The 14,108-nt window shown below is 38.5% G+C and overlaps 1 protein-coding gene across 5 annotated transcripts in view; it reads right to left on the bottom strand.

Moving 5' to 3' along the window:
* PLEKHH2 (pleckstrin homology, MyTH4 and FERM domain containing H2) overlaps positions 1 to 14,108 on the bottom strand; it is a 119,986-nt gene that overhangs the window by 51,056 nt on the left and 54,822 nt on the right. For all 5 annotated transcript variants that reach the window (XR_004287704.1, XM_032351898.1, XM_032351896.1 and 2 more), the window contains 8 exons: positions 13,079 to 14,040; positions 10,242 to 10,317; positions 8,954 to 9,048; positions 8,196 to 8,340; positions 5,408 to 5,544; positions 5,186 to 5,296; positions 4,933 to 5,019; positions 3,015 to 3,173 (listed from right to left, as the gene is read on the bottom strand). Coding sequence is in view for 4 of the 5 variants with exons in the window: in XM_032351898.1 (XP_032207789.1) it covers positions 3,015 to 3,173; positions 4,933 to 5,019; positions 5,186 to 5,296; positions 5,408 to 5,544; positions 8,196 to 8,340; positions 8,954 to 9,048; positions 10,242 to 10,317; positions 13,079 to 14,040 (1,772 nt within the window). In the remaining variant the exon portion in view is untranslated. The remainder of the gene's footprint in view (positions 1 to 3,014; positions 3,174 to 4,932; positions 5,020 to 5,185; positions 5,297 to 5,407; positions 5,545 to 8,195; positions 8,341 to 8,953; positions 9,049 to 10,241; positions 10,318 to 13,078; positions 14,041 to 14,108) is intronic.

Below are 14,108 nucleotides of genomic sequence, written 5' to 3' on the forward strand. Positions count from 1 at the left end.
GTCTTTCCTATTTCTGGACCCTGAATTCAAAAAAATCTAACCAAAGATTTTATGTCCTACCATTATCTATATTCACTCTCTCCTCTCTTTGCTTATGACCAGTTCAGAGTCTCATCCTCTTCCCAAGAACCACTTCTGCTGTCTGTTCTTAGCACCCCCAGCTTGCCTCCGACAAATCCGCCTTCCTCTCAGCAGAACGATCTGTTAACGGCACAACGAACGTGCCCCTACTCCTGTTACCAGCCCGAAGGGTTTACACCACCTTCAGGGTGCAGAATAAAGTCCTTAATTAAACAAAAAAGCCGTCCATGATCAGGATGATCAGGACCCTCCAGCTTGTTCTCCAAAGGACTTGTCTTCAGTGGAGGTAGCACTCTGGCTTTGAGATACTCTATCTTTGTTCTCCCTGTCTCCCAGCTTGGGAAACCTTCCTTGCCCATTTTCATTTGGTGTAACTATTCCTTCATCTCTCTGAAGACTCAGCACAAACGATTCTTCTCTCAGAAGTTGTTCCTGATCCCACAGCCTAAATTAGATTTCGCTGTGACCTTACCATGCGTCTTGTAACTGTGCTTAGTACATGTCATTATAATATGCTATTTCCTTTTCTTTCCCAATAGGTCATGAGGTTCTCTGAGGGATGGGGCAGTGGCCTAATTATCTTGATGTCCTTCAGCCCATTGTCTGGCATGTGGTAACTGTTCAATAAATTTTTTTTTAAAGATTTTACTTATTTATTTGACAGAGATCACAAGTAGGCAGACAGGCAGGCAGAGAGAGAGGAGGAAGCAGGCTCTCCGCTAAGCAGAGAGCCTGATGCAGGGCTCGATCCCAGGACCCTGAGATCATGACCTGAGCCAAAGGCAGAGGCTTAACCCCCTGAGCCACCCAGGCACCGCTAAATTTTTGTTTTTTAAATAAATGACTTTTTATACAGAAAATGTTTTTCTTAAGTATTAATATGAAAGTTGCAAGAGTGACTAATCCAGAATCAAAATTAGTCAAGTTCTTAATATCAACCGACACATTTCTGTACTTAATAACAACGTGACAACCTGAAAAACACCTCCTCCCTTCCAAAGTATTCAAGTGCTGTTCTACAGTAGCTTAAATTGTAGCCTGAATGTGAGCTCAGAACAAATTGCTCAGAATAACTGAGGGAAGTTTTTCTCTTACAAGGCTCTCAGGGTGAAAATATAGGGGTGGACATGAAAAATGGTAGGAAGGAAACCTAATAAGTAGCCTGTCTATAAACCCAAGTGGTTTAGTCATCTGATAATCACATCTACTTATCTTCATTTAAAATGCAACTGTGAGATGGGAGGCAGGGAATAGCAGAAATGTAATGTGCAGGAACTGACAGTGCCATGTGGATAAAGAAAAAACAATCAAACAAACAGACTGTGGGAGACGTAACAAACCCTTAGCCACAGGATCATATTAAAGTCTAAGGGTTTAAAACACATGGTCCTTGAAATCAGAGGACAGCTAGTTATTATGAATTATAGTAAGAATATGATTTAAAGTAGCATTGTGTTCACTGGAAAATATATATTTGCATAATACCAGGGAGTCTCTAAGTCAATGGTAACTGAAAAAACATTTTCCTGGTAATGTAACATTTTGGAAAAACACAGTTCAATTCTTTGTTGAATGTATTGGTGAAATTCTTCTCTTACTTTAGGTGGAGCTGGTCAATATGTTCCCATATTCATGCTAAGTATAAATTACACGGTGACATAGCTTGTCTAAATCTAAATTTTTAACTTCTTACATAAACAAGGCACATGAATGATGAATGATTATTTAGAGGTTATTTTTGTGTGTGATAACTTATGTGTAAATGTTTTATTATATTTTTCTTAAAGTGATCAATAGGACTTTTTAAATTGAAAAATAATATTTATCTTAGCATAAATCAATTCTTCCTCATTCTAAAAAAATGAGAAAACTGAATTAAGCAAGAATGAAATCAGTTATAATATATCTTGCCATATTTCATATTCAGACATTTTTCTATACATATATAATAAAATGGGATAATAATATAATACTGCTGTCTACTTTATCAACTAACAATGCATCATAACATATTTCTAAGCACTAAATATTCTTTTATTTAAAATGGCTGTATAGTAAATCATTATCTGATTATATATACTTGTTTAAACTATCCCTTACTCTACATTTACGTTGATGCCAATTTTTCTTCATTGTAAACTATGCCATGCAAGTAATCTTTCTGGGGCAATTGAAATGTTCTAAATGTTGATAGACTGATAGCAAATATCTGTCAAAACCCATCAAACTCTATACTTAAGATCTGCATTTTATTTACTTAATTTTTTTTAAAGTAAACTCCATGCCCAATGTGGAGCCCAACATTGGGCTTGAACTCACGACCCTGAGATCAAGACCCAAGCTGAAATCAAGAGTCAGACACCAAACCAACTGAGCTACCCAATTGGCCAGATTTTTTAAAATATCGCTTGTATTTTTTAGGTCTACCGACTCTACTTCTTTCCCAGTGTGTCCTTTGTTCTTTTTCCCCCACTGATATTTATCCTTTACTTACTAACAAGGAAAAGCTTGTTTTTCACATGTTTTAAACACTTACCCAAGCTTTTCAACTACCTTTTAAAAATTCTGGTTAGGAATTTTTTTTTTTTAAAGATTTTATTTATTTATTTGACAGACAGAGATCACAAGTAGGCAGAGAGGCAGGCAGAGAGAGAAGAGGAAGCAGGCTCCCTGCTGAGCAGAGAGCCCAATGTGGGGCTCGATCCCAGGACCCTGGGATCATGACCTGAGCCAAAAGCAGAGGCTTTAACCCACTGAGCCACCCAGGTGCCCTTGGTTAGGAAATTTTTGATGGTAAGAACATTTGGTATCCAAAGTAAAACACACTTCCCACCCAAGACAATATAAATACACATATTCTCTGACACCCACTACTGATCGTGGGGCTACCTCCCCAGTTGCCTCAGACACTGCTATGCACATAAAGGTCCTACCTTGGTGAGCAATCCCTTCACCGTTGGTTTGCCCTCAGGCTGCAGAAAAAGAGGGCTGGCAGCTTGTACTCGAAGAACATTCTGTAACACTTTAATCCATTCTTCTAATATATTGGGAGAATCTGCGGTCAGATAGTATGTGTGTTTTTCAGTGGTCAACTAAAATGGGATGAGAAAGAGATAGGAACGGAAACTCTGAGGATTTAGGATTATTAGCAGTTCCCTGTCTAGTCTAAAAACATCATTAATTACCATAGAAACAAACATGCCATACCTTGAATCCTAGTTGCTAAACAAAAGATTCCATACATAATTTAGAGTAGTTTCACCACTTTGTGAGAATTACAATAATTAACTTGGTGCTGAAATAATTTTTTCACTTCCATTTACTTTAAAAATTTTCAGAGTATTAAGCTTTTTTAAAAAAAGATTTTATTTATTTATTTGACAGAGAGAGATCACAAGTAGGCAGAGAGGCAGGCAGAGAGAGAGGAGGAAGCAGGCTCTCCACGGAGCAGAGAGCCCGATGTGGGGCTTGATCCCAGGACCCTGGGATCATGACCTGAGCCGAAGGCAGAGGCTCAACCCACTGAGCCACCCAGGCGCCTCAGAGTATTAAGCTTTTGAGTCATGGTTTTTTATCTCATCTAATCATTACCATTTCTTTTTCTCCCTTAAATGTGCTACAGGTTCCTGCCTGTTGAAGTGAGCAGCGGCATGACTGGAGGTTGTAATAAGATATTTTTTAGCAAACAAAGAGTTATTTGTTATAGAAGTGAAGAAATCAATTATAACTAAAACAAGAAGAAGTGTTTAGAAGAAGAGCAATTCTTATAACATATAAGATATTACGAACTCACAATTTTTCAGTCTTAACCACATTTCAAAATTTTCAAATATTTCAGAAGCTTGTAGCTGATTCTTTTTTTTTTTTTAAGATTTTATGTATTTATTTATTTTAGAGGTAGAGAGAGAAAAGGAGAGACAGAAAGAGAGCGTATACATGGAGGGGAACGGGCAGAGGGAGAAGAGAATCTTAAGCTGACTCCACGCTGAGCTTGGATCCTGATGTGGGGCTCAATCCCAGGACCCTGAGATCATGACCTGAGCCAAAACCAAGATTTGACTGCTTTAACTGACTGGGCCACCCAGATTCTTATCTGCCTTGCTTCAAGATGAAATTTTTCCCGATTCTCCCTTTTACGTTTTTGGGCAGTTTTCAGGTTATTATCCCCAGAAAACACTGAAAATGAGGCTTATTCCACTCTCCAAAGGAGCAAGATAAGAATATAGTATTTATTGAAGGTATTTCAGAAATAAAGTATCTGAATTTCAATCACATTTATCAAACTATCTCAAGAGTGTATGTTTTACATTTAGTAGGCTTCTAGCAAGACTGGCCTTATCGTGTGGGTTAATGGGCAGCAACTATGTCTAGGGTGTGACCAATATTCTTCCCACTTGTGGTTTCCCACTGTTGTTGTAGCAGCTGAAGTTCATAGAAGAAATGCCATTTTCTGGTTCTATATCAAAATGCAAGCTCTCCTGAAGTTAGCAGAACATCAAACTAATAATATTGGGAATTCATTTCTCATAGAAGCCTTCCCTAAAATAGCTAGACAGTTTGAGAGCTGGGAGAGCTGTGAGATCAGGTATAGGGAAAGAAGCGTGTAGGGATAAAGGGCAAAGGAAGTGTTGTGGACAGGTACTCAACATAAACCCAACTGATGTTATATTTTTAACTGAGAAGGTCTAGGGTTTCACATGTTTTTTGAGGCACTACACTTAACACAAAACGAATAAAGAAACACTGAATCATCCAATCTCCTTTCTGTTAGCTTGGATCATTAAGAACTGAGTTTTGCATGATACAAAAAAGAAAAAGTAAAAAAAAAAAGAAGGTTAAAAAAAAAAGTACCTGAACTGTTTGTTTGTTATCTCCTCTTAAAATGCCACAGGATGCACTAAGTTCAATATGGCCCTGGGGTTTTCTAATTACATCACTCTGTAGGAAAGGAAGAAAACCGAAGGAAGAGTGATTGATTACCTGTTAACAGTAGTAGTAATAAATGCTTTGTATCATTAATTGCATTACAGGGAAGAAAATCAACCAGGAGTTTGATTTCTAGTTTGAGGAAGTCAATTCTAAAAAGCAAGCACTTCCCACTCACCGGAGATTTATAGTAAAGTAATTCACCACCTTTAAGAACAAACCACCTCCTCTTCCAAGTCTTGACTCTACCACTCATTTTTAATAAGTAGCCAGATTTTTCCAGTGGTTCCTAATTAAAAAGAAATTTTAAAAATTTAAGTTTCCCTTTGTAGCCTCAAACTAACAAGATTCATTACTATTTTCTTTCTTTAAAAAAAAAAAAAACTGATTCAGTGTTTACATTTTTCCCGTTATCACTGGATGATGAGCAGGTTTTAGGGAGCTTCTGCTCTGGCTGGGAGTATTCTGTGTCTGTGGAGTAAGCATCTGGGGGAATGGCATAATCACTTTCAGAAGCCACTGAAGACAGAGACACACCTAGACGAATAAAGAAATAAATTAAGTCAATATTTAACAATAAGGTGACCCAAATGCTAGCTGTGAGATCTCCTAAGGAATATAGCTATTCCAAAATCACAAGCCTTCCTAGACTAGATTTATTCTCATACCTTTGCCATAAAGAAATTTTAAAGCAGAAAACAGAACTAAAGGATTATGATATAAACCTTCAAGGAAGTCACAGGAACATGAACATGTTGGTATGATTATAGGCATAGCAAATTTTACATAAACTGTGCAACATATATATACATATATAAGATATATGCAAGGATACTGATGTATCTTTTATTAAGGATTAAAAATGTGTATTCACATATTTACATTGTATGTATTACATATATACAGGCAAACAAATGTTTGGTTTTAATTTATCAAGATTTGTACAAACACATTTTATTTTTTAGAAAGATTTTATTTATTTATTTTGACACAGAGAGAGAGAGAGAGCACAAGGAGGGGAGTGGGAGAGGGAGAAGCAGGCTCCCCACCAAGCAGGGAGCCTATGTGGGGCTCAACCCCAGGACCCCAGGATCAAGACCTGAGCTCAAGGCAGATGCTTAACTGACAGACAACCAGGCACTCCTACAATTACATTTTAAACCACTTAGTTTTTGTAATCATTTTTTAAAAAATATTTTATTTATTTATTTGACAAATAGAGATCACAAGCAGGCAGAGAGGCAGGCAGAGAGAGAGAGGAGGAGGCGGGCTTCCTGCTGAGCAGAGATCCCAGAACCCTGAACCCTGGGATCCTGGGATCCATGATCCCAGGACTCTGGGATCATGACCCGAGCTGAAGGCAGAGGCTTTAACCCACTGAGCCACCCAAGCGCCCCTGTAATCACTTTTAAAGTAATTCACATCCAAAAGAAGTATTAGTATCAGTATCAGCATCAATAGTATTTTCCATATAAGTTGAATATTACCAGTTTATAAAATTTTTTTAAATCTTTTTGTAAAAGAAAAGAAATAAGACTTAAAGATATAAACAAACTATTTCATTTGCTAGCAGTTACAAAGTAAAATTCAAGGGAACATTTCCACAATAATTCATTTGCTTTTTTTAAGAAAATTATTTGCAGGTTGCAAGCCACATTTGCAGGGTCCCTACAACTGGAGATTTTCAATATAATAAAATCAAGGACTTTAAATCATTATTCATTGCAGTATCTGACAATTTTTTAAAGTTTTTATTAACATTTAAGGGACTTGTTAGGACGTCACTATATCATTATTATTGTTTATTTGACTAAGACAAGTAACATTCATGACAATAATGTCTTTATTTTTCATAGAACAATAAAAATTTAGATTTATAAGGGACCTCAGAGATCATCTTGATTGATGCCTTCATTCTCTAAGGAGACGAAGGTCCAGAGATTAAATCAAAACATTTGTTCAAAGTCAAACAGCCGGGCAGGAACAATGGTAGAGTGCAAATCTCAGGTGGTCAGCCCCAGGGCCAGTGTGCTAGGCACTCCCCTAGGTGCTAGGGACAGAGTAGACGACAAAACAGAAAAATTTCTGCCTTCATTGGACATAGATTCTAGTCAGAGACAGAATAGAGACAGACAAAATATTGGCAGTAAGTGCTAGGAAAAGATATAACATAGAGCAGACTAGAGGGAATTTAAAGTAGTTGGAGAAGAGCAAGGGGATGGATCTCACTGAGTAGACAGTGTTTGAGCGAAGCACTGTAGTAGGTGCCAGAGTTAGCCTGATAGTCATTGGGGGGAAAGAATATCAGATAGAGGAAACAATCAGTGTGAAGGTCAAAGCATGCTGGTACATTTCAGGAACAGCAAGAGGGTTGGTGTGACTTGAGCTGAGCAAGGAAGGAGAAAGGATATGAGATCGAAGACATGAGAGACACGTAACACCTTATAACTGTTATGAGTCTTTGCAGTATTTTGAGCAATAGCGTGATGTAACCTGATACTGCTTTTGGGGGTCAAGGTAGGAGTAAAGAGGCTGGTGGAAGCCCAAAATACTAAGCCTATCAAAGTTGAGCAGCTCCAGAAGCTGAGGGAATTACCTAGGAGTTCCATGGAACATGATTTGAAAACCAATAGAGCACACTGCATTAAAGGCTTTCATAAAATACAGGTGTCATTTAGTGTGATTATGTCTCTCTGTCACCTATACCTATACCAAATATTTCTTCAAAATCCACTAAAACTCTTAGACATGCCCAAAGTAAAGTTTTCATTTCCATCCTAGTATCACATTAACCACCAAGTTTTTAGGTATATTTTCTGCCACTTAGCATAACAAATTGAGCTGAAATAAGTCCATCCCATAAATTATCCAAAATGCCACACACTAACTATAAAAGAGAAACCTTGTTTTGGCCAGTTATTGCACTCTATTCCCATAATAAATTGATTGCTCTCTTAGAGATAAGGTTAAAATAAAAAGATCATGTGGCTTGGGTGGAATCACAGAAAGAATTAAGAAGAGAATTAGGACTAAAATATAAGCATCTTAGTCCTGGCTAATTCTCTTCTCACTTCAGGTAAAAGCAAGTACTTCAATTGTTTTTAAAAAGTCCTATTATGGAGATAAAATTCCTATTAAATATCCTGAATTACATGGAGTTGTCTCATAGGCCTGAGACTTTGCCTCACCACGTTTCATGGCTCTGGGGCTGCCTGGTCCACTCCGGTTGCGCGTGTCTGACTCTGAAGTCCGGGAGCTGGATCTGGAGCTATCTTCTTCCTCTGACCCAGAGGAGTCATCCAGGAACGGGCTGCTGCTTATTTGTGTTGCCTTCTAAAAGAAAAGGACGGCAGCCTAGAAGTGTCCATCTCTAAAGTCACCTCTCTTTTTAGATATGAAATGCTTTAGCAGAAGAAATGGAATAAGATTTTTTTTTTTTGAATACAAGAATATATTTTGGCATTATTGAAGTCATGTTGTTAAATCCCAAATTCTCATTAGCAAGGCATTTGTCAAATATAAAAGTTTCCTGAAAACATAAGGCTGTTAATACTTAACAATACTTATTTTAATTAAGTACTTCAAGCAAGGGAAGGGAACCCTGGCAGTGACAGAAAAATCTTTCCAAATTAGGAATCTTTGCTACATCATTAATAGTGATATTTCCTTTAAACAATTAACCACCGGGGTGGGGAAGGCTGTGGAAAAGCACATGGGGTATAATAAAAATGGGCCCAGACCTCTAAAACTCTGAGAAACGTAAATATATTCTCTAGATCTTTCCATTTCTTCTCTTTTTATGATATATTAGTGTGAACGTCTACAACTCCCTATAAAGGGAAAGTCAGAGTAAAATGTCAAGAATGGAACCTGGAGCTTGAATAAACAGTTTTCCTGGTCCACCATGAAGAGAGCCACATGTTCAGCAGTATCAGTAATGACTTACCCCCTTCAAAGTTGTATACACTGGAGTTGTCATATTCTTGTATATCAGAGAGGTATAGAGTCCTGATGTGGTATAGGACAGCAGAGCAACAGAATCTGAAACAGGAAACAAAGTGATTTAAAACAACACCACCACCACCTTCTCTCTAGCACTTAGGTCTATTTCTTATGGATGTGAGCTAGCAAAATTTCCAGTTACAGAGAAGTTGGATGAATACGCAGGACTGTTCTATGGTCTGCCAAAACCATGCACTCTCGTCCATGGCTCATTATTGCCTTACATGTGCTACTTCCCCAACTAGACTGTAAGTTCTTTGAGAGTAAGGATCATAGCTTTCATTTCTTCGGCATAGCTTTTATTTCTGCTCGGCTGAGCAGAAATAGCATAAGCACCTGCTAATTCAGCGACCACTATCCTATGAAGATATTCTCCGATTCCTCATAATTCTAATAGTGATAAGGTGTTAAAACACCAGCATGCTTAAGACTTTATCAGGTGAACCTCATGTTGAAAGCTTAAAATATAATTTCCCCAATGGTAAGAACAGAAGATCACTTTGAAGAAACAGAACATCAATGATTGCCTCTAAGATTTGGTTTAGTGTTGGATAGGGAGGGGGCTAGGAGAAGGAGAAGGAACCGTTGGAAAATTTCTCTTTTTATTCCAGATGCTGTTCACTGTTGTTTGGTTTTACTTCGTATAATGGGAATGCATCTGCTTCTTCAAAAATTTTTTGAAGAAAGAAAGAAGGGATGTGTTTTAAACTCTGAAAAAAAGGACATAGAGACTGATATTTTTGCAGTTTTAAACAGCTGAAACTCCACAGCTTCTTTCCTTTATCCCTTTTAGGTAAAAACAAAAAGAGCTGAACATAGGTGGTTGTGCCCCTATATTGGATAACAGTGAATTTCAACTTTAAATGTAAATTGGCAACCTTAGAAATCATTTTCTAAAAGTTTTGCATAATTCTATCTACTCCAATGAGCTTAGACGTTTAGGAAGTTGCTGGCTAGTGAAATGGCAATACAACATCACTTATTTTTTGAAACAAGTTTTACTGTAGTAAGAAACACATAACATAAAATTTATCACCTTAACCATTTCCAAGTGTGCAGTTCAGTTAGTGGTAATTATATGCACACTGTTATGAATCAGGTCTCCAGAACTCTTTTATCTTGCAAATCTGAAACTCTATACTCATTAAACAATGACATCCCCTCCCCACCCCCACCCAGCCGCTAGTCACCAGCATTCCACTTTCTGTTTCTACGCATGCAAAATCACTTACTTTTATTAACATTCTCCATATTGAAGGCCTCAGACATTCGAATACCTGATTTGGCTACAGCATAAATTCTGCTCTCCTAATGTGAAAGAGAGATTTAAACTGGATGTTTAAAGCAAAGAAATGATTACTTTCAATACACATGTTCTTCATTTAATATACACCAGAGCGGAGCATTATTATAAAATTATCATCAGTGCCAACTCAAATATGCCACCGTGGACAGCACTGCAGACATTTTCCATCCATTAGTCATTCCATTATTTATCTTTGTTCCCTAGTTTTTGCTTGGTATTTTACGTTCTTTTGAAGAGATAGAAAAAAAGTAAGAGAAAACTTATAATCACTGACTGCTCATAAACACCACCTTTAGTATCCTACCATTCCAGACAGGATTAAAGAGAAAAAAAAAAGCATAAAACCTTGAATGGCTGTAATATGAGGTTAGATACCATTCACAATCATTGACTACACATAAACAATACCTTTAATATCCTACTCTTCTAGAATACGGTGAAAGAGAGGAGAGAAATCTGGAAGTCAGAAATCACAGAGTAGCATTAAGTGCTATCAACTCCTTATTTCAATGTACATTTCAGTGAAGTAGAAGGAAAAACGGAGGCCAAATAAAAAATGAATTTGAGAATGGCAATGGAATTTATAATATTTTCTTACTTCTTTTCTCTTCTTTGAAAGAAATCTCTGAAATGGGTATTGGAAAGGTTATTAGCCCTGCCCTCTGCAAGAAAAGGGATTCCAGGTAGTTCTTAATACATAATCATCATGTCCTGAATTCTCTACTGCATCTAACTGGACACGGTTGCCTGGACAGGGCATACCAGGTGGCTAAGGCAGTCCTCTTCAGGACTGTGCCAGCCAGTGGCCTGCAAGGTAACGGGCATGGGATCCTCATTGTCTGAGACCTTTTCATTTGAAGAGCGGCTGAGTGAATGAACCAGATGCGGTTTCTTTGCGAACGGGGTTGTGAGATACGCACACAGAGATGAACAGTAGAGCCGGCGGAACAGGAAGATATGTAAACACGGGAGAAAGCAGGAGAGGCCGCTGAAAGCATGACGGAGTGGAGGAGATGAGTTAGCAGTAGTGAGACAAGCAGAGTCACTGCAGACAGGAGAGGTGAAGCTAAGCCACGGGTCCAGGGACACTGGATGTCACCTGTTTAAGGAGTTGACAATTAGAGGTGCTGCTGAATCCTCACGTTTTCCCACTACGGTGACTATTGTATTTTGAAAGATACTCCAATTCTGTAAGGATGGGCTATGCCTTCAAATAACCTCTTAAAAATCCTTAAAATGAACCCTCATAAATTGAGGTAACTGGAATACGTCTCTTTTCCTTGAAACCTGAAAATACCTAACAAATACCAAAATAAAACCTCAAACTTGGCCAGCCTGCTATTAGGCTTTTGAAAAGCAATACTACTTTTTCAGGATTGAATAGCTTCAGAAGACAAATTGAAGAGAGAAAGGCAACAGAGGAGGAAAATGGTTTGCCAAATAAAACGAACTTGAAAAACCTAACCTAAATCTCTGAAAATCTCAACATAATAAAAGAAGCAAAAATTTCAAATCCTCACTGCCTAAAGGATAACATAATTGAAATTCCAGCGATTCACATGCCAATAATGTCTACTTTTTTATGTGCTATCCAGAGTTTAATAATGAACTGCAGACGGTTTCATGTAGGCCCCAGAAAGAAATGTTCTTCTGAAAGTAAGTAAGAGCAGATACATCTTAAGGTCTGAATTTACAGTAGGAAAACATGGCTACCTTAATTTTCTTAAAATCACATTGGTCACTAAATAAATAAGAACAATGGAATGTGATCCCCAAACCCTCAAAATCGTGCAACCCTAATGCTTCTCTGGAGGCCTAATTTTAAACTACGTCAATATGTGAAGGAGAAGTTAAATCTGCAAGACAGATAATTTGTTTCAAAGATAAGAATGACTTTTAAAATTGAGTGATATAGATATTTCTATAAAGAATCACACAATGGTGGTTTACCTATTGTATTAATATTCAGTGTTTTCAATGGAAGAAATTTCAATCTATCCTAGATACACAGTAAGATACTTTGGTTAAAGCAATGGATTTATAAGCTCATGAAGAGAAAAGTTAAATTTCTCTTAAAGTTAATCAAGTAATGATTAAGTTCAAAAACTAATGACCACCAAGAGTTAAGTATCCTAGTTCCGAATTCACCCAAAGTATTACACAGGTAGGAGGAACCCTTCTTCCACACCCTTGATGTTTCCTTCCGGGGGAGGGAACTCCAGTAACATTCCGGATTCCTCTCCAACCATTCATTTCTCCCTCCCAAGGAGGAGGAATGGCTTAACGTGACTGGCAAGCTTAGAAGGAAAAAGTGGACAGCCACCTGTCTCTCTCCTTTCTCTGGAGAAGTAATAGCTCAGGAAATACCACTTGTTCTTTCTCTGGGCTGCAAGCTACTTCGGAGAGGTGACCCTCCCCTGAAGAAGCCTCTGGAGGTCCAGGGCTACCTGGGACTGGGCTTATAAATCTAGAGAATTCCAAGTTCAGTATTGGAAAGCTCATCTGCCCTGATTTCTCTAAAATCAGTTTTCTCAGTAATAAAGGTAATATTTTGATCTCCCACATGTCTTCACTTTTTCTTATTTCTCCATTGACACACAACTCAGTGTGAAAAAAGGAGGGGAAACAGTATTCTGAAAAGTGAGATGTTTCAGAACAATCTGGATCGTTAAAAAAAAACAAGAGAAGAAGTAAAGTAAAACCTGAAAATGGGTGTTAGTTAAAAACCAGCGTGCACGCCTCGCACACAGCAATCTCATTTACCCAAGAGGGAAAGCGGTGCAGGGGTGGGGTGGGTGGTTTGCCACACGCTGGCTTCTTGGCCGAGTCACTGGGTTCCTGGTCGTCGGAGCACGGGGATTCCAGGGAGTCATGGGAAAATAATCCATCATCACAACTGGTGTCCATATTCTCTAAAATTTCTGTACTGTCATCATCAACCAGATCAAGGTCTGTTTCCTGAGGTCTGAGCGGTCGGATCATGCTTATGGCATTCCTGTTGGTACCAAACATCCTGTCGGAACTTAACTGTGGTTGGCTTAAGTGCCTTTTGGCTAGGGCCACACTTATGCTGAACACGTTAGGAATCCGTAACTTTGGGGGCGGCAGGTTTGATGAAGGCACTAATTGCATACATTTTCCAGGCAGTGGGTTAGGATGCTTGGGCATCAAAGCTGGGGTCAAAATAGGGCTGGGGGTGTTGGCCTCACTTGATGACGATGAATAATCCAGTCTCTGAGATTGAAATTTTTTATTCAGTTCATCTGATGAACTGTCCTGCTCCTTTTTACTTGATTCAGAATTTCCCTTTACAAGAGGACAGTTCTGAGCTTTCCACTGGGCCTCCTGTTGCCAAGAATACAGCTTCTTGTGTTCTGGTCTCTTTATGCCAAAAGTCTCTTCTTCAAATATAGAACTGCTGTCATCAGACGCTGTCAGGTATGCCTCGCTGCACATTCTGCTACAGTGGACCCCTTCCTCCGATGTGTGACTGGAAAGGGTGGACGTGTATCTGCACTTGGACCTTCCTTTGCTCCCGTCTTCCTCATCAGAACTCCAGTCGCTCCCTGGGGCTCCAGAATTCTGGGATGTGCCACCATCTGTTGCAAAGCTCGTTCTTGTTTTCCGATTCTGTTCCGGGACACAGGGGGTTTGAGGCAACGTTCTCTGACCCCGGTTGTTTTCTTGAATTTGCTTCTCGCCTGATTTTTCTGGAATTTCCATTTCTAGAAAAATATATGTCATATCAGCATGTTGTCTTTGATAATGTAATCTTTCTGTACAGTTAGCTTTA

The sequence above is a fragment of the Mustela erminea genome, chromosome 7, assembly GCF_009829155.1.
Source record: "Mustela erminea isolate mMusErm1 chromosome 7, mMusErm1.Pri, whole genome shotgun sequence".
NCBI lineage: Eukaryota > Metazoa > Chordata > Mammalia > Carnivora > Mustelidae > Mustela > Mustela erminea.